The sequence below is a fragment of the Perissodus microlepis genome, chromosome 6 (genome assembly GCF_051167445.1).
Source record: "Perissodus microlepis isolate ML-2025 ecotype Zambia chromosome 6, ASM5116744v1, whole genome shotgun sequence".
NCBI lineage: Eukaryota > Metazoa > Chordata > Actinopteri > Cichliformes > Cichlidae > Perissodus > Perissodus microlepis.
The window spans coordinates 7,115,892-7,134,713 of record NC_140466.1 but is presented as its reverse complement, the minus strand read 5'-3'; the positions used below and the strand labels follow the sequence as shown (position 1 = coordinate 7,134,713).

Here is an 18,822-nt window from a genome sequence, read left to right as displayed (position 1 = left end):
GAATTTTTGAACACTAGGTCCAGAAAGTAGGGACAGTTGTAATTTTGTATTTGTTTGTGTCAGCACATAAACAAATCAATAATCTCCTCACATGAATAAAAGATGAATACAATGACAATTCCTCTCTGTCAAAGACATGGATTTGAATATTTCATCCTTTATAAATATCTGGAAAGCTTGAACACAAAAAGACTAAGCTTTCTACTTTTCTCATGTAAATAGTATAGACCATTTATCTGTAAAGAAGCATTACTTTTTTAGATTATAGCTAGTTATCTAAAAGATAAATTGCTGACACACACTACAACAGTGTTTGACAAGAATGATATGTCAGTCCAGACCGTGTCATTGCATTTCTCCACTGACTATTGAAACCAGACTTCATATTCTGTACTGCTATGTGAGAAACATATTTAAAGTTACAGTGCAGTAATGACCAATTTAATTTAAGTAATACTTTACTTCCATTTATGATTTATCCATTTTCTTTTTCACTTTTAATACTGGGATATTACACTTTTGGAATTATTTATTGCTATAAAGTAAAGTTTTTGATGAATCCCATTAAGAAAAAACTCAATAAAAAGTCAATTGGGATTTAAGACATATTGTAGTTTCCATGTGATCTTTTATTAATATGTGATCTAATGAAATGCAGCTAAAGTTATACATCAAGGAGTCATTAATGCCTGGGTATGTGTGTGCTGTACATTATTCAAGTCATTGTCTTTCATATTAAACATTTATATTGGCGTTTTGAGAGAGGGTTTAGTAAATGAAAAATGAAATGTTTTTATTTCAATTTTTAATGCTTTAATTTGTCCATGTGAGGTAGATGTATTCCGGATACCATTACAAGGCTAAATGCTAAGATCATTTATTCTAGGCAATGGATGAGAGCTACTCTGAAATATTCTCACAGTCTCTGTCTTCCACCCTTTAAGTGAAATAAATGATTAGATATAAATTATGGATGTAGCATTATAAATCTACATCCATTAAAGCTTTGTCCTGTTACACGTCTTCTGGATTTTTTTTTACTAAAATCTATGCTCCACCTACAAAGCAAAAAGCTTGTCAGAAGAATTGAAATGTTGTTTAAATGTTCCTCACTCTCCAGTTGCATATAGTCTCATGCAACAAGCAGTAAATATTTACTAATGGAAAATAACAGTGCGGTTCGAACTGTTGTCTGAGTTGCATTAACATTCCTTCATCCTTTAAAATGAGATATATTGAGTTGCCAGTGTACCTCATTCAGTTTTCCTTTTTAAGAGGTCACAGCATACTGAAATATGTGAATTAAATATTATACTTGTTATGAATACATGGATAAATAGGTATAATTGTATATCATTTACCGGTTCATTACTTTTGCAAGGAGGCTGTTTTCAGTCCATATGCTTTGTCCATTTGGTAGTTTTTCCCCTTCTTTTCCATCTCATTATCCAGCATAAACAAAACTCAAAAGTGTTTACAACCGTGATAGGGTATACTTATACACAGGAGGCTTTGAGCTAAATGATAAAATTATATGCTAATTACTCATGATGACCATGCTAACATACTCAGATGCTTGGCAATTTAGTTTAGTTCTTTCCATTTGATGACCTCCCCTGTAGCCTCATTGACAAGTATATTTCAATCAAGATGTGTGTTAAGGAGTCCGCAGATTTTTTCAAGCTAATCCCTACTTCATCCATCCATTCACTTCCGCTTATCCTTTCCAGGGTCTCGGGGGGCGCTGGAGCCTATCCCAGCTGTCATAGGGCGAGAGGCGGAGTACACCCTGGACAGGTCGCCAGTCTGTCGCAGGGCTAACACATAGAGACACAGACAACCATTCGCACTCACATTCACTCACAGATTCACACCTATGGGCAATTTAGATTGACCAATTGACCTATCCCCACTAACTGCTGTTTTGGGACTGTGGGAGGAAGCTGGAGTACCCGGAGAGAACCCACGCAAACACGGGGAGAACATGCAAACTCCACACAGAAAGACCCCGGCCTGATGGTGGAATTGAACTCAGGACCTTCTTGCTGTGCGGCAACAGTGCTAACCACCGTGCCACTGTGCCTACTTCAGTAGGTCTGAATTATAACAGAACCAGAAATTACTTGGTCCTAAACCAAAGTACACAATTTCAGACATTTTAGTTTCAGTCTAGAATTTATTAAAAGCTACACTTTTTTTTTAATATTTTTCACATGCTTACTTTTACAACAATGAATAGAGGTCACTTGAGTTTTACTACAACTGAGAGATTAGCTGCACAAGTCTGTCACTTCCATGGTTATTCCACTGGTCATTGACCAGTCTCTGCACCTGCAACTGTTTTCCTAGTGACACCCTCCATCAACCTCCATCATCCACTTGCAACCTGCCAGTTCCTAGATGGGTCCTGACCAGTCTGTAGAGCTGTATGACTGGGGCATTATTAATTTTATCCCACATTGCAACCATAATTGTTAGACACGTAGAATGAATGAAATTAATGTCACATACTAATCTCAACATAATATGAGTCAGTGGTAGCTCACTATCTAACAGTGGCATGGTTTAATTTGACTTTTAGATGTTAATTAGTTGTTGGTATATTAAATTGTCAGTGTAGAAGACTTTATTATTAGCATGTGTGTTATCAGAAGCTCAATAGATACATTTTCAGCATGACACAATCAAATCAGCCTAACAAAGCAAAAGTATTCTTCAACTGACTTCTCAGATACTCTTCTGGTTATTTTTACTCTCTGAAAGAAACATTAATCAGTTTTTGTGTTCCAGAGATTTTGAGCATGCGAAATAGATAATCCCTGGTCTGCTTGAAGGACGTCTTGGTAACAGACGACCGTGTTTATTTAACACGATGAGCAAAATTAAACACTCTCTGTCTGGATCTTCACTAATCCCCCTTGTCTCTGCCTTCTGTCACCTTCATTTACCACTTGATATTTTTTTGTCTATCTTTACTTTTGTAGTTGACTCTGACTCAGCTTAATAACTTCTATTCTCTTCTTTCTGTGTGTTTTTCTCTTCCATTTAATTGTTATGATAAAATGCCTCATTTAACTACTCTTGTCTCCATATAGTGCTGATGAGAGGTTTGATGCCACGTTCCATACAAATGTGCTGGTCAATGCTTCAGGAGCCTGTCAGTACATTCCACCAGGTGAGACATCCCAGATATTTCAGTTCAGTTCAGTTCAGTTCTTTTTTATTTCAAACATATACATTCACCAACGTTTCATAAAATCATTCCATACAGTTGTTTGAAAAGGAGTAGGCAGAAGTATATACTTCTATATTCTTACACTACCGTCCCACACTACTGCCAACACGCTAAATCCAAATTTTCATCATCTTAGGGACATCATTATCTCAACATCATCATTACTGTTATCACTGCCATCAACACCCTTCTCATTCTCACCTCACTGTTCTGGTGAACAATCTCTTCTCAGATTCCCAAGACAATGTCATTTTACAATCACTGAACATTAGAGACTGTTTCCACTTCCTCCACATACCAAAGTTGTTCCACTTGATATAGATCTAGTGACTCAGGGGGCCAGTGAAGATCATTGAACTCACTTTCTTGTTCACAAAGACAGAATTGGATTGCTGTCTTGCATTGTTTTACTGCAACAGCCATTGGAAGATGGTAAATTATGGGTATAAGAAATATATGGTCAGCAAAAATATTTAGACTATAGCATGCAGACATACCAGTTCAAGTTTGCAGAGAAAACTGTTATACCACTACAACCAACTTGGATTATTAACACAAGCTAGCTCTAGCCTCAGCATTGTCTTCTTGGCTGACAGGAGAAGAGCGCGTCATGGTCTTCCACTTATTATGCTTTCTAAAGGGCTTACCATCATCTTTCTGTCAGCTTTAACTAGTGTCACCATTCTCTTTTAGTCTTTTACATGCACTTTTCTGTTTGCAGAACTGCTGCTCACTGAGCAATTTTTGTAAACTCTGGAGATTGTTCTGGTGAAAATCTCAGGAGATCAGCAATTTCAGACTCACTCAAACTAGCCTGCCTGGCATCAGCAAAGATGTCATGGCCACTGAACTCAAATACTCCACCCCCCGACCTCCCACCTAATGTTTGATATAACACTAACTAAAGCTCTTGATCTGTTTCTAGATCAGTATTTTTTGAATCGCAAAGCTGATGTTTATTTGTATTATAAAAGGATAACAGTGCCTATAATAAATGGCTTGGAATATACTAGATTTTAGTATCAGAGAAGCATTTATTTAAAGTATGTTTAAGAAAAAATTGTCATGTAGAAGTAACTTTTTATTATTTTAAAAATAAATATTTACATAAAAAAACTGATTGGTTTCTAAAAGTAATTTATCTGCAGGTATCTTGAAGAGTACCTGCTACATCGACGTTCGGTGGTTCCCGTTTGATATTCAGAAGTGTGACCTGAAATTTGGTTCCTGGACCCACAATGGTTGGTTGCTGGATCTCCAGATGATGGAAGTTGATGTCTCTACATATATACCCAATGGGGAGTGGGACCTTGTTGGTAAGAACGAAAACAAAATGTCATGCATAGATGCTGAATAAGAAAGACCCTGATAAGACTCTCACTGAGATTCAGCATTAACTATGTGAAACATCCAATCAGTGTCACACATTTTGACAGCAGGTGTTTCAGCTGTGATTCTTTCTTTGTAAGATGCCCCTCTCTTAGTCAATCAGTCCACAACAAAGGGGTCTTTAGATGGGGTGAATAATGCAGCTTCTATTTACTATAGTCCTAAATAAATCTTCAACAAATTCTGTTTCTGACAGCATTTCTGTACAATACAGGTGATGCTAATTTCAAATACTGATCACAACAGGTAGGCTAGCAAAGCTAAAAATAAAATCCACCAGAAGTAGTTAAAAAGAACTCTCTCAGTCCATACCTTCAAGCCTTTCAGAAGCATCTAGGAATTGACTCCAGCATTTTGCCTACAGTTAGGGTTAGGGTTGATGACTCAAATGGATAAAGCATATCAAAAAACATGGAAAGTTGCTCATCAAAGTGCCGTTTAAAATCCTCCTCCTAACTTTATCCCTCATCCTACCAATATTTTTACCGTATATATTCCACTGCTTGTGTCTCCATATGGAAATAAAGAACTCACATCATCTCTAATCCAGGTTTGGGTGTTAATCGGAGGCCAATGGAATAATTTCCAGACACAAACTGACTAACACACAGAGTTGGTGCACCCAGCTGGCTGGGGGAATAGATGGGGGGTTGTGAGTGTGTGTGGTGACAGCTGGCCCAGGGATGGTTCACTTAATTCAGGCACAGCCAGGCAGCTAGCTGGCCAAGAACACACACTGTCCTGGTGCCTTAGAACATGCTCATGTTCATGCAAGAGTGCAAACGCACACTCAAAAGCAAGCAGACACGCATTGTTTCACTGTCTCAGGGGATAACTCATTAAATTAAACCATTCCTGAGCCCATTAACCTAATCTGAACTATCACAACTGAATGCCTCACCTCCACCCTTCACCTATTTATAACCTTTACCCTAAAACCAACTCTTATCCCCAAAAAGCAGTCTGGACCCTTCGGGACTGAACTTTAAGTCTCTAGGGTGACACATGTCACACATGGGTTAGTGTTCCGTCAGGTTAAAGTCCCTAAAGGGAATGGAGGACATGACCCCACACAAGTGAGCGCGTACACACACACACACACACACACACACACACACACACACACACACACACACACAAGATGTGGTAAATGCATCTGCAGGTCTACAATCCATCAAATTAATAGAAACTAACAAAGGCTATTTCTCTTCGGCAAGCGGGTGACAAGAGTTTTAAATGAAATGAAATTGAATCCGAGCAATCAATTTAAACTGAATTCCTATAGGAAGTAACGCTCACACACGCAGTGGTAATATCAAGTGTTTTCTGTTACTGACTTGAAAAAAGTTGTGCATTTTGACTGTACTGTTGATTGTGTCATTTTCACAATCAATTAATTGCTATTAGAGGTGTATAATGCTGGGTAAACCATACACAGGCAGCGCTCTTGTGGGTTGACTTTTATTCACCACTGATTGTTGATTGTAAGCTACAAGTGACTGCCTGGCAGTCACACATACTCACACAGAGGTCCTTGATTGATGATATTAATCCAGAGGACAAGCTAACATTGTCTGCATTCCACCTTAAAATGATTATACATATGAAATGGATCTGCTATTGTTACTGATCATTTAGCTATACAATTGTTCTTGTACTTGTAGTTTTTCTGACTGTGGCCAGGCCAATGTGATGTTGATTTCTGTTACTGACCTTATAAAAATCAAAATATACCTATGCCAACAACAAAGATAAAACTATAGTTTTATGCCAGATATATATGACTGCTTTTTGGAGATGTAGCTGGGTAATCTGAATCATTTACTAACATTTGCAGGTTTTAACATTTTGTGCCAGTCCTTTACTCTTGCTCGGCATATAATACAAACAATGATCATGGCACAATTCATTGCAGCTACAGCTAACTTTCCACAATCTCCAAAGAGCATTTTATTTGAAACTATTTAAATTACAGATAAAGATAAATACACGCTCCTTTTAGTTTTTGTTTATTTGTTTTTTACAAAAACAGAGTTACTGTTCAGATCTGGCCACCTGGACATAAAAGCTATATTTTCACTTTTTAGTCACCATGAAATGAACTTGAACATAAAATAAACTTTAGTCACTGCTTTTTAATGTCATTTTACTGTTTTCATTTAATTATTTGTCTACCCTTACTTGTTTTGATATGTTGAACTAGTACTGTGTACAAAAGGTTCCTTTCAAATATGCTGTATGGTTCAGCAACAGGAACTGTTGTTTGTCTGTAAAATAGATGTGGAATTATTCATAAATTTTAATAGTTTATATTTGAAAGTTATCAAGCTGGTTTTGATCAAACAAATTCCAATAACAGGATGAAAAGATGGCCAGCTGGTCAGCAAACAGATTCAAAAGCCAATTACTGCTCTCAACAAATGGCTGTCATTTTAAAGCCATGAGCTTGCAACTTCTATTTCAGTCTCTACTGTATGAGCAATTCTTTATACTGATTATAACTTCCTGCTAAACAAACAGGTGGAACGGATTTGAGATTATTGTGTTATATAAATGATAACGTCATACAATTCTAATTTAGGCACAAGTTGATTTTCTTTTGTTTTTGGTTTTTTCAAAGCAAGCTGCTTCCCAACATGATTAACTAAATCCCAGTCCAGAAAAAATAATATTAATCTGATTGGTTAAAGTCTACAAATTTATGAAATACAGAAATTGAAAGAAGAAAAAAAAAGTACTATTATCATATTCATCAGTTTCCAACATCTTCTATAAAAAGTACAAGTTGGCTTTCCATAAAATTTAAAACATTATACTTCTACAAGTATTTTGCCTGTATTTATTTACATTTTATTCATTTTAACTAATGCCTTTTTGTTAACAAGGCCATACATGAAGTTAAAAATGTGCATTATTGGCTTATTTTAGTGTTTATAAAAAAATATTCAGTCAAGCGGAAGAAAGAACTGGACCATTATTTCATAATTCTGTGTTTTTGACCTCTAAACTGACACCTTTTTACCCCTTAATATGTCTCCCAGGTGTACCAGCAAAGCGTAATGAGCTGTATTATGACTGCTGCAAGGAGCCCTACCCCGATGTGACGTTCACAGTCACTATGCGCCGCAGGACTCTTTATTATGGCTTAAACCTGCTCATCCCCTGTGTGCTCATCTCTGGTCTGGCACTGTTGGTCTTTCTGCTCCCTGCTGACTCTGGAGAAAAGATCTCACTGGGTACAGAGGATCACATACACATCAGGCCATCCTTGCACACAAAGACACAGATACACAGTTTCACGCAGAGGGACAACGATTCATGATTACATTCATGCATGTCGACAAAAATGTGCCTTTCTCCCCTACTTTGGTCATCTCTGCCCACCAGACTGCAATTGCTTACCCATTTATTTGTCTTTGCTTTATGCTAATGCTGACATTATTGCTGTGAATAAGCATTTGCGTTGAATTCTGTTCCTTAGCAGATGAACAAAAGCACCACTGTTAACGCAGCAAAGATAATCATGTGGACCTGAAAATGCCAGCTTGTTTCAAAATGCCATTCCGTGAGACAGGGCTGCACTAAATAGAAATGAGACAGTGCCCCTTTGACGGTGGATAAGATAGTAAATATTCCAAAAATAAATTCATAGCTTTTGTCACCTGTTTTGAAGACAACCAGCTGCATTTATTTTGAGTTCTCTCAAGTCACAATTTAACAGCAATAGAGATGTTTGATGAAATAATGCATCTAATGTGTGTCTGCCTTTTTCAGGCATAACGGTACTGCTGTCTCTGACAGTGTTCATGTTACTGGTAGCAGAGATCATGCCTGCCACTTCAGACTCAGTTCCTCTAATTGGTAAGACAATATTCAGCTCCTCGTAATGCTTTTATTGGTAATTATTTAATTGTTGGTTTAAAAACAACATTAAAACAATTGTGAATTGTGAAGGTTTTCACAGGAACCTATGCAGTCTGAGTATGCACATCCCTCGATTCAGTGGCTTGTAGAACAACATTTAGCAGCAATAACTTGAAGCACTGATTGGTTTTCTATATGACTTCACTAGTCTCTAAAATAATTGTGAAGAAATCTTCTTTGCAAGGTTTATGGGGAGTTCCTCTAAGGTCTTATCATACCACTTCATTTGCTGAGTCAACTGCCAAAACTTTAATAGAAGCAGTTGCAATTGTTGATAATCAGTTAACCAAGTCCATTTACACAGTAGTGCATAGAGACTGTACTCTGGTGTCCACCTAAAGACATGGATGTTAATTGGTGATTCTAAATTGGTTATGGATGCCAACATTAGAAAATGTTATTTAAATCACAATCTAATATTTCCATTTTCAAATATTTAACAGCCGAAATGTGTGCTATTTTTAGTTTATTTTTAATTGATGGAATTATTTTTGCAATAAATAGGTAAGAAAATTATAATATATCATGACTTGCCCAAAAGGTGGAAAAGGTATAAAGTGCCACAGTGAGGGTAGTGGGTCAGTATGGAGATTTTATTTTCTCAATTTACTGTCAAGAGAGAAAACCATTGAAAGTTGCTGGATGAAAAGAATAATTTACCCAGGAGACAGTTGGCTACAATAGGTTAAAGTGTCAAAATAGATCTTTATGCCTCATACTCACATCACAGGGCAGTCTGTAGCAGAAAACATTCTTTGCACAGATGGACTGATATGTTGTGGCTGTGGGCGGGTTCTGAAGAGTGTGGGGTGGGTGTTTGCTTGCTGATGCAGTATGTGAAGATTATATTCAGCGTAGGAGATACACAGTTGTGTTGCATAAGACCATACTGATGCAGACAGGGGAAGACAAGGCAGCAGACTTTAAGAAGGGAGGAGAAGCTGCAGATAGGGCTGCTGCCCTGCATCATCTGGCAGCTCAGTGATGTAAAACAAAGCCAAGAGCAAACATGCCTTTCAGAGTAGATGTTTAACACCACACACTATATCAGAGATAATAGATAAAAGAAAAAAATGTCTTTGACATTTACTATCAGAGGTTATCATACAATTCCAATTATATTGTGACACGGAAACATATAATTTCATTAGCCCGCCTTTCTACTTAATCGCTGACATCACAGCTGCATCAGAATGTGTTTGAAAAACATGCTTTCCTACATGGAAAGGATATGCATTTTTATGTCCCTGTGTGTCTTCCAGTGCCTCCAAGGCTGCGTATGTGTTATGTCTTTTGGCTACATTTTACATTAACAAAAAAGATGTTAGTCACCCGCCCCTGGGGTGTTATGACCTTAGATTTGTTGACAGGGATAATTTCTTCACTGAATAATCAACCAGCTACCTTACTTGGTGACAGTGATGATGCTTTCTAATCTAATAATTTTAAAATAACCATTTCACTTATATATTTAAATAAATAAATCATTCAGTAACAGACTACAATATCTACTAACAAGCCATGTGTCCTTTATTGAAATTGCAATATACTGATTTGTTCGTATTCTTCTTCAGCTCAGTATTTTGCTAGCACCATGATGATTGTGGGATTGTCGGTGGTGGTAACTGTTCTGGTTCTGCAATTCCACCACCATGACCCCCACGGAGGAAAAATGCCTAAATGGGTGAGTTCAATAAGGGGAAAAAAGAGACAATTTAATTACAGTATTATTTCAATAACCACCTCTCTAAAACTGTTTCCAAGCTTTGATGTGCCCCTCTTTAGAAGTTGAAAAAGGTTAGTTCTTGCAACAAAAAGGGTACACATCATTAGCACAATAACAATAACAGATCCTTCTTTGTTTAGTAAAAAAAACCCCATAAAATTAAAAAAAAATTGACTCTCCTTAGTTTCACATCATATTTTTCACCTGACAACCACTGCTCTAACATAATGCATAGAGGTACAGTCGCTGAGCCAGTATAAGTCCATTTTATTTTCGAGTTTGTTTGTGTAAGGACATGACACCAAGATCTTACACAATGATTAAAGGTACTTTTTAAAACTATACTCTGCAAAACTTTTCTTAAACCCTTTACCACTTGGGGCAACATTTTAAGAGTGGCTGTGAACAGGTCATTTCTGATGTATCCTGCTATTATCTCTTGATTTTTTCCTTTTAGTCCTGCTCTCATTCTCTTAAGAAGCTTTGCCTTTTTGGTAGGCCACCAAATAAATGCAAGAAATAGAAATTTTCAGGATGAAATCATACCAACTGTTTTTTCAATTCTGTTGCTAGCTTTAGTCATTTTAGAAGATTTTAGACTATTTTTTTGGCAAGTGTCAATTAAACTGTCTATGTAGGTTCTCTGTCATCCAGGTCATGGTAGTCTAAGGAACACTTTCCAGTGTAAATGAACATATCAATCAAATCTTTCCACCTTCTTTCCTCCAGCTAAATCTTTATCTTTCTTATTTCTTTCTTTCAGGTCCGAGTCTTTCTTCTCAACTGGTGCGCTTGGTTCCTCCGTATGAAGAAGCCTGGAGAGGAAAGCAAAACTCCAGTGAGCTCAAGCAGTCCTCCAACTTATAAGTACTCCCATTCTCCTGCTCACCACACTAGCACCACCAGCATTCAGATGAGCACCATACCAGGGCAGCCATCCACTCAGGCAACAACAACCAATGGAAACATGAACCTATACTTTAGCTACCACTCAATGGGCACAGACAACCCTGTGTTTCCACCTAGTGTTGATTCAGGTGTGATTGTGTGCGGTGGTGGAAGTGGAGGTGGAGGGAATCATCATAACGGTACCTCCCAGCTTGACATCCACTCAGACCAGACACGGACTTTGCTTTTGGAGCAGATTCCCGAAATTTGCCGGATTTTGGAAGAAGTGCAGTACATTGCGAATCGCTTCAGAGAGCAGGACGAGGGGGAGGCAATCTGCAGCGAGTGGAAATTTGCAGCTGCAGTTGTGGACCGGTTATGCCTGGTGGCCTTCTCGCTGTTCTCCATCATCTGCACCTTCACCATTCTCATGTCAGCTCCCAATTTCATTGAAGCCGTGTCAAAAGACTTTACGTAAGGCTGCTCTCTACCATCACTGACAGATAAAAACTAACAATAGAAATTCTGACACAATTAGACCTGCACCACACAAGCCTCTCTTGTACTTTTATGTGAAGACACACAAGCTCAAGCTAATTTAGAATTGATATCACCATAGATCAGTACCCAGCCTTTACCCCTCTCATTACACGTTTGTTGGTATATAGCTGGGGTAATGTGTTTTTTCCCTGTGAAGGTTGCTCTTTAGCTTACAACATACATACAGGTACATAGGAAGTTGAAGCAACATGTAGTAGTTAATGATGTAGAAAGTCAGACTAATGCACTTCTCTTCTGTATCCCTGCTGCACCACATCATTTACTTGCCACCATTTGAGCGTCACGTCTCATCAGAATTCACTTTCCCTTACAGCTTTTCTTTTCTCTTAATTTTAGAATTTACACATCCTGTCTTCACTCCGTTTTCTAGAGATGTCTTACCTAAACAACTTCAGCAGTTACATATATAGTACACGGTTTTACAGGTGTATTCTTGTAATGCATTTGTTCTTTGTATTTTATAAATAAATCCACATTTTACAGTGCAATCTGGTTAAGCTGAAATTGATTTTTTAATGAGTTAGCAAATTCACTGAGATCTACTGAAATTATACATTTCACTAATCTGAGGTGTGAAACTACTGAGTATTTTCATTTTAGATGAATATACCATTTTTCCTTCACTAACTGAAATTTGATTTAAAATTTCAATTCAACTCAATTTTATTTATATAGTGGTCCCCTCAAGGTGAAAATGCCCATTATAATTTCCCACAGCCTGACTTACAACTGTATCTGATTCATTACAACAAAGAAAGCCAAATAATTTCTTTATACCTTCATTATTATTCTTCCTTTTACAAATGGAGCTATTAGTCTAATATATATTACAGTTTTTCTCGATTGCTTAAACACTTTTCTTGAAACTATGACTCGTATTCTCAAAACAGTAAACACAAATCCATAACGTCTCACCCAATTTCCCAAACATTGTATTTTCAGGTCAAAATTAAGCTCTACACTCAAAACCATTCACTCTTGCTGAAAAACCAAACTTTGCCCACAGAAAATCACACACAAGGCCTCAAAACACACACACTACAACATAGTCTTACACATTGGTGCAATAAATTGAAAACAATATTTCAAAAACTGGCAAGTTATGTTGCTTGTGGTTCTTCCCCTCAAAAACCTTTTCACATCATGAAAACAAAAGATCCAATGTACATACAGTGGCACATTTTTATTCATGTTCCATACAGTACAACACACATCAAAAACATTATTCCACCTCAGCATCCTGTCTGTGGTCTGGGTCAGGCCCGGGAATCTCATCCACATCACAGGCTATATTGGCCCTGGCCAGGCAGCAGGGGTAAAATCCTCTTGCATGCCTGATCCACCGCTGGCATGCATCTACTGATATGTATAGGCAGGCTTCTTCCATGACCCGGAGGAGGTGAACACGGACATAAGGTTCTCTGTCATACACTTTCTACCGCCACGCCGAAAATAACTCCTCCATCGGGTTTAGAAAGGGAGAGTATGCAGGCAGAAAGATGTTAGAAAACCTTGGGTTATTGGTAAACCAGTCATGAACCAGAGCAGTGTGATGGAAGCTGACATTACACCAAACAACAGCATAGTGAGGCTGCTCTGGCTGTGCTGGTTCACTGTAGTCCCGCTGGAACATATGTTGTCTTAGACCATCAAGAAAAGCAAGGCGAAGCATAGTGTTATAGGGTCCTAGAATGGCATGGCGGTGGAGTACCCCTCGTTGGCTGATGACTGCGCACAGAGTGACATTCCCTCCACGCTGACCAGGGACATTTACAATAGCCCAATGGCCAATTATGTTCCTCCACCTCCTCCTTGGTGTCCTAGACCTCCTTTTCCTCCTCAACCTCTTCCTTTGCATCTCTTTGAATCCATTGTTTCAAACCTGAATGAGTTTCCGATTGGTGTGTGATAAATTTTGACTCGTAGTGTTTCCACTTGGTTAATTGTGTGCTAATTGAGCTCAAGCTGTGCTGACTTAAGTTAACATTATTGAATGCAAGTGCTTTCTAAATGGCCACATGGTATAAGCACTGAAAAATGTAGGGATTTGTGTGTAGAGTTTTGCAGTAACAGTTCCCCACATCTGACTCATGTGTTAAAGCAGGGGAATAGTGTTTATAGTTCAAGGAAATGGGTGTGCTTTTTGAAAAATAGCATTATGGTTTTGAAATTTTAGTTCAAAAGATTGGTTATAGTGTTTAAGCAATCAAGAAAACCTGCAATACATCGCCTGCCCTTTATAAGGTTTATTTACAGCAGACAGAAGAACACAGAATACGTAGGCACCAAAATGTTAATATACCTCTGCTAACCCTGCCTTACAGGCCAAATCTTACCAATCTCTGCTTCTCCACAGCAACCCAGTCTGTCAGTGGCAGTTCATTTAAACTATAGGAATGATTTACCAGACACTGGAAAAAATCCTCAGTCAACATTACTGTTTTGAAATGACATTAAAGCGACAAATTAATACTACCGGAACTTTTCTGTGACTGAAAACTTAACTTTTCAGGCCAGTTTATTAAAGTGTCACTTCATTACATCCATCCCTTGTGTTAATACAGTATAGTTTTGTTAGCATATGATGCACTATTTGTAAATCACTCGCACTCACTTACAGTACAATTTTTCCTTGGGTAGTAATTCATCTTTGTTTATTTGTGTGAGCTAGACATGTTTTTGTATTCTCACACAGAAACTCACAATACAGAAAGAGAATATTTTGAAATATATTCTGAGATGTGCATTTAGTACTCTTTTGTAGTGGTGAGTGCTTTGTATTTTACTCTCTAATGCTCAGTGAAAGGCAAACACTTTTCTTCCCTAATCTCTAGTGACAACATGTAACAAGGATTACTGGGTGACTTGATACAACAGATTTTTGTTCAACTTTGTCTCTTTTCACCCCCTGACTGTCCTCTGATTCTAGGGGGCAAAAGACATGAGTGAATTCCCATTTTAAAAACCCACATAAATTCACAGCATTTTTCCACCAAGCTATTGGATATTTTAAATGGTGTTAAGTGGAGAAACTAAAGAAGAATGAAGCAACACCATACAGTATACCACACAGCGATTGCAGAAATACTCACTGAAATGGAATTCATGCTGTTACAGTTAATCAATGCACCACGTACAGACAAACAGCTGCCAACTGCTGTCGACCTTTTATGCCACTAAAGCACTGTAAACAGTTTGTTATATCCAGTCATAATAGACATGAAGCAAAAGGTGAAGCCAATGAAATGTACAATGTTGCTTTATTGCCAATTCTTTTGTGCGAACTTAAGCTACATTCAAAAATCTACTTTTCTGTGACCAGGGATTTGATGTTTTTACTTGCTTTAAAGGTCACAAATATGCTTTTAAAAATAACAAGGAGTAGTCTTATAATCTTTAAATGAACAGGCAGACATTTGTTTCAAACAGATCAAAAGATGAATACCACTTTCACATCTGTGTAATAAAGGCACTATAGTCAGAGCTCTGGAGTTATCTTAAGCTACCTACATGCTGATGGTAACTTACTTGACGGACATATTTCTGTCTAACTCAGAGAAACAAATCCATTTTTTATTTTTTACCTAGTTGAACAATTCTATTAAATATTGGTCAGTGTTCTAATTGTGCACGGTCCTAGCATATTCCAAATTGTACAGTATTTGCTTAAATATGAATCCAATCATAGATGATCTGATAACAAAACATTTATTGGGATTTATTGGAAATGCCTGCAAATGTCCATGCAGATAGAAGTGGGAAGGTGTCACAAATGTGCTCCATCTCACCTACCAACGTGTTGGAACATACAGATGCAATAGTTCATATGAGGCATGAATTGAAAAGTTGCATTAGAAGAAATAAAACCATGTCAGGAATTGTTTAATGTAAAAGACAATGCAATTTACAATTCAATATATTGAAGTTCACCCACACACTAAAGGCTCGAATTGCAGTTTTTTAAAGGTTTAATTCTGCTGAATGAATTTGAAAAGTATAGCTAAAAATGAGGATGTGGCAGTTTACTTTTTGCAATGCTTTTGCATTTGTCTGTTGCTTTTAATGGTTTTTAAACTGACAATGTTGTATTTTGGTCAACTTGAGTGTCTTATTCTTTGTAGTCTGTGCCTCAGTATCATTCAGAGTCATTCTACGTTGAATAATGTACATAAATGCTCAGTGTACATGAATATTTTGAGAAAAATAAAGGAGTGACTAATAATTATTGGCATTTTGCTTGCTGACATGCTATAATTCATGAAATTATATAGTTTGATTAAAATGTTACCACCAGAGTTTTCAATCAGTCGTGATGAATTCTGGAATCGACTGGAAGTGGTCATTACTAGGTTGTTTTTTGCAATCTGAACAGTCAGTGAAATGACAGCTTGTCATCTAATATGCCTGCCTAATCACAAGTGGCTTCTATGGTATTGTTCACACAGTTTTATAAAATGTCATATTTCACTGACAGAATAATACATTATTTTTTTCTCACAATAAGCTCTAACAAAAGAGTTCAAAATTGAGAAAAATATACACACAACCAGGTTCATAAGTATTTCAACAATGCAACCCATAATGGGTTCTGTATACCATAACAGTCGATTTAAAAAAACAGACAACCAAGATGTGATTAATGTGCAGACTTTCAGCTTTAATTTAAGCAGAGATTTAAATCAGGTGGTAATTCCAAATACTAAACTTTTGTAGCCCTTCGTTGATGCTTTTAAAATAAGGTCCAGACAGATGCTGATGCAGCTGAAAAAGGCCATCATTACCCTGAAAAATAAATCTATCTATCAGACAAAACAGCAAAACTGGGTATATTTTTAAAAAGCCATGCACTGGGTAGCTCATTAACAGCCAAGGGCAAGAAAGACCACAGAAGACAAACATCTAAGTATTGAGACTGGGGGAAGTATGGAGAAGGGAAAGAACACCTCATGATCCAAAGCATACAACAATATCAGTCAATCATGATGAAGCAGAGTGACCCACAAACAAATAGCAACTGAAGCCAACTACAGTAAAGGCCTAGCAGAGGCCAACAAGGAAGGTAACACAGCAATGGATGATTTTCCAGGCTTCAGGTCATTCATTGTCTGGTATTAAACACAATTATCAAAATGAACAAACTTTGTTAATTTTATAATTATTTTTAGCCTCTTTAAATAGGAGAATTTCTTTAAAAATGTCTGTAAACAGTTAATGTAAACAATTAATATCTTCGTTAAATCATTTAAATTAAACATAAAAGTCTGCACTACAATCATCTTGACTGCATGACTTGAATTGCTTGATTGCTGGACCGTGATGTCATAGAGGCAATATTGCAATAATTCTATTATTGTCCAAATATATGTATGACCCTAACTGCATATGTCTTCTTCATGACAGTGAGATCATGAAGCTTCACATGTGCAGTAAGATCCAAGAAGTCAAGAGCCATTCAGCATAGCATAAAGGTTAAGCTGTGAACAAATCTAAATGTACCGTATTTTTCGGATTATAAGGCGCACTATAGATTAACGGGTCTGTTTTCATACATATAATGCAGATTATAAGACGCATTAAGGGAAACAAAACAGTCAGATAAGTCAAATTTTACTCAACTCATTCTTCTTGCTTCCTCCATTTCCCTACCATTAATTAATTAATGTTGAATTCTCTAGAAAGACTAGAAAATATGGTGAAGCATATCTGCCCTTTGGTTTCACCTGCACAAGTGCCAAAGTAGGTCTCCCCTGCAGAATTGGTTTTCCCTTCGTTGGGAGCACACGCTGGGCTCTCCAAATCACGGACAAACAGCATCCCACATTCGTGATTTTTAGTTCACAAACACTTGTTGTAATGACTAACTACTCCTGACATTTTGGAGATGTTAGCTCTTTATACAGTAAAGTTACAGTGGGATACAAATAATATCAGGCTGATCCTGCCACGATTTGTTCCCCCTGTCTAAATCATGGACAAACAGTATCCCACAGCTGTTTATGTTTTTAAACCCATTTTGCACAGAGAGGCATTTTTTTGAAAAATGTATTGATAGGAATGTTGAATATTATTACACAGGAAAAAAAACAACTACATGTAAAATAATTACACCGTGACACCTCTGCCTTTCTAAATAGAGGGACAGTAACTGCGTGTTTATATGTAAGCGTGTAAAACCTGAAGATAGAGACAAAATACTGTTAATCTGACTATCTGCCACTCTGCAATTCCTCTCATGTAAGCAATAACGTGGTGCACAGCTGACGTGAAAAAAGGCACATACCTTTGACGTTGCGAGACGAACTGTATTCCTCGTCCACACCTAAACGCAAAAAATGAGTTTTAAAAAATCTCAGTTTTCGGTGATTCAAAACGCCGTTTACGTGTGGACGAAACAGCTGCGTTTTCAAAAAATACCCGTGTAGGTGCGGACGTAGCGTAAAAGAGTTAGTAGTTTATTTTCTTACTACCTGCAGAATACTTGTATTTGCTTAATTGTTTACTAAATGTTTGAGGTGTGAAATAAATCGCAATTGAGCAAAATATGGGTGTGTGTGGTTGGAGGATGTGTTAGTGCGTGCGTGTGTGTGTGTGTGTGTGTGCACGCGCGCGCGAGGGGGGGGGGGGGGGGGGGACATTTTTCTGTAAAACAAAGGGGGGTGCAGCGAAAAAAGTTTGGGAACCACTGACATAGCACATCATTATATACCAGCTACTCCAACTTCAGTAACCTTACAAAAGTCACTGTTGTTTAGTTTTCTGTCTTCATGTATGTTGGAAGTGATAGCAGAGCTGTAAGTTTTATTTTTTTCAGAAATCTCTCATTTAGAACATACCATATCAAGTTTAGGTGGAAACTAGGGAGCTAACTTCCTGCTAACTTCTAACACCTGGTAAAGCAGGTTTTGCTAAAGATTTAGCAAATTTTGCTAATTTTGTTAAAGATGAATTTAGACAGTTTTTACCTCTCATTGATGCCGCAGTGTAGTGTTCGTTTTAATTTTGGGACCTGAAGTGGAAAGAGTTTTGGACCCAGATTACTCCGCTCCTGACTATGGTAGCCGTAATGCTCCGACAATCCTTCAAGCAGTGCGGCTACGTA

The 18,822-nt window shown here is 37.5% G+C and overlaps 1 protein-coding gene across 1 annotated transcript in view; it reads left to right on the top strand.

The window, feature by feature from the left end:
• The window catches only part of LOC146384936 (neuronal acetylcholine receptor subunit alpha-7-like), a 42,693-nt gene extending 26,667 nt beyond the window's left edge, over positions 1–16,026 (top strand). Inside the window, exons 5-10 of the mRNA XM_084930408.1 lie at positions 3,096–3,175; positions 4,384–4,551; positions 7,666–7,860; positions 8,399–8,485; positions 10,123–10,232; positions 11,038–16,026. Coding sequence (XP_084786534.1) covers positions 3,096–3,175; positions 4,384–4,551; positions 7,666–7,860; positions 8,399–8,485; positions 10,123–10,232; positions 11,038–11,640 — 1,243 coding nt within the window. The 3' untranslated portion in view covers positions 11,641–16,026. The remainder of the gene's footprint in view (positions 1–3,095; positions 3,176–4,383; positions 4,552–7,665; positions 7,861–8,398; positions 8,486–10,122; positions 10,233–11,037) is intronic.
• Positions 16,027–18,822: the final 2,796 nt, after the last annotated feature.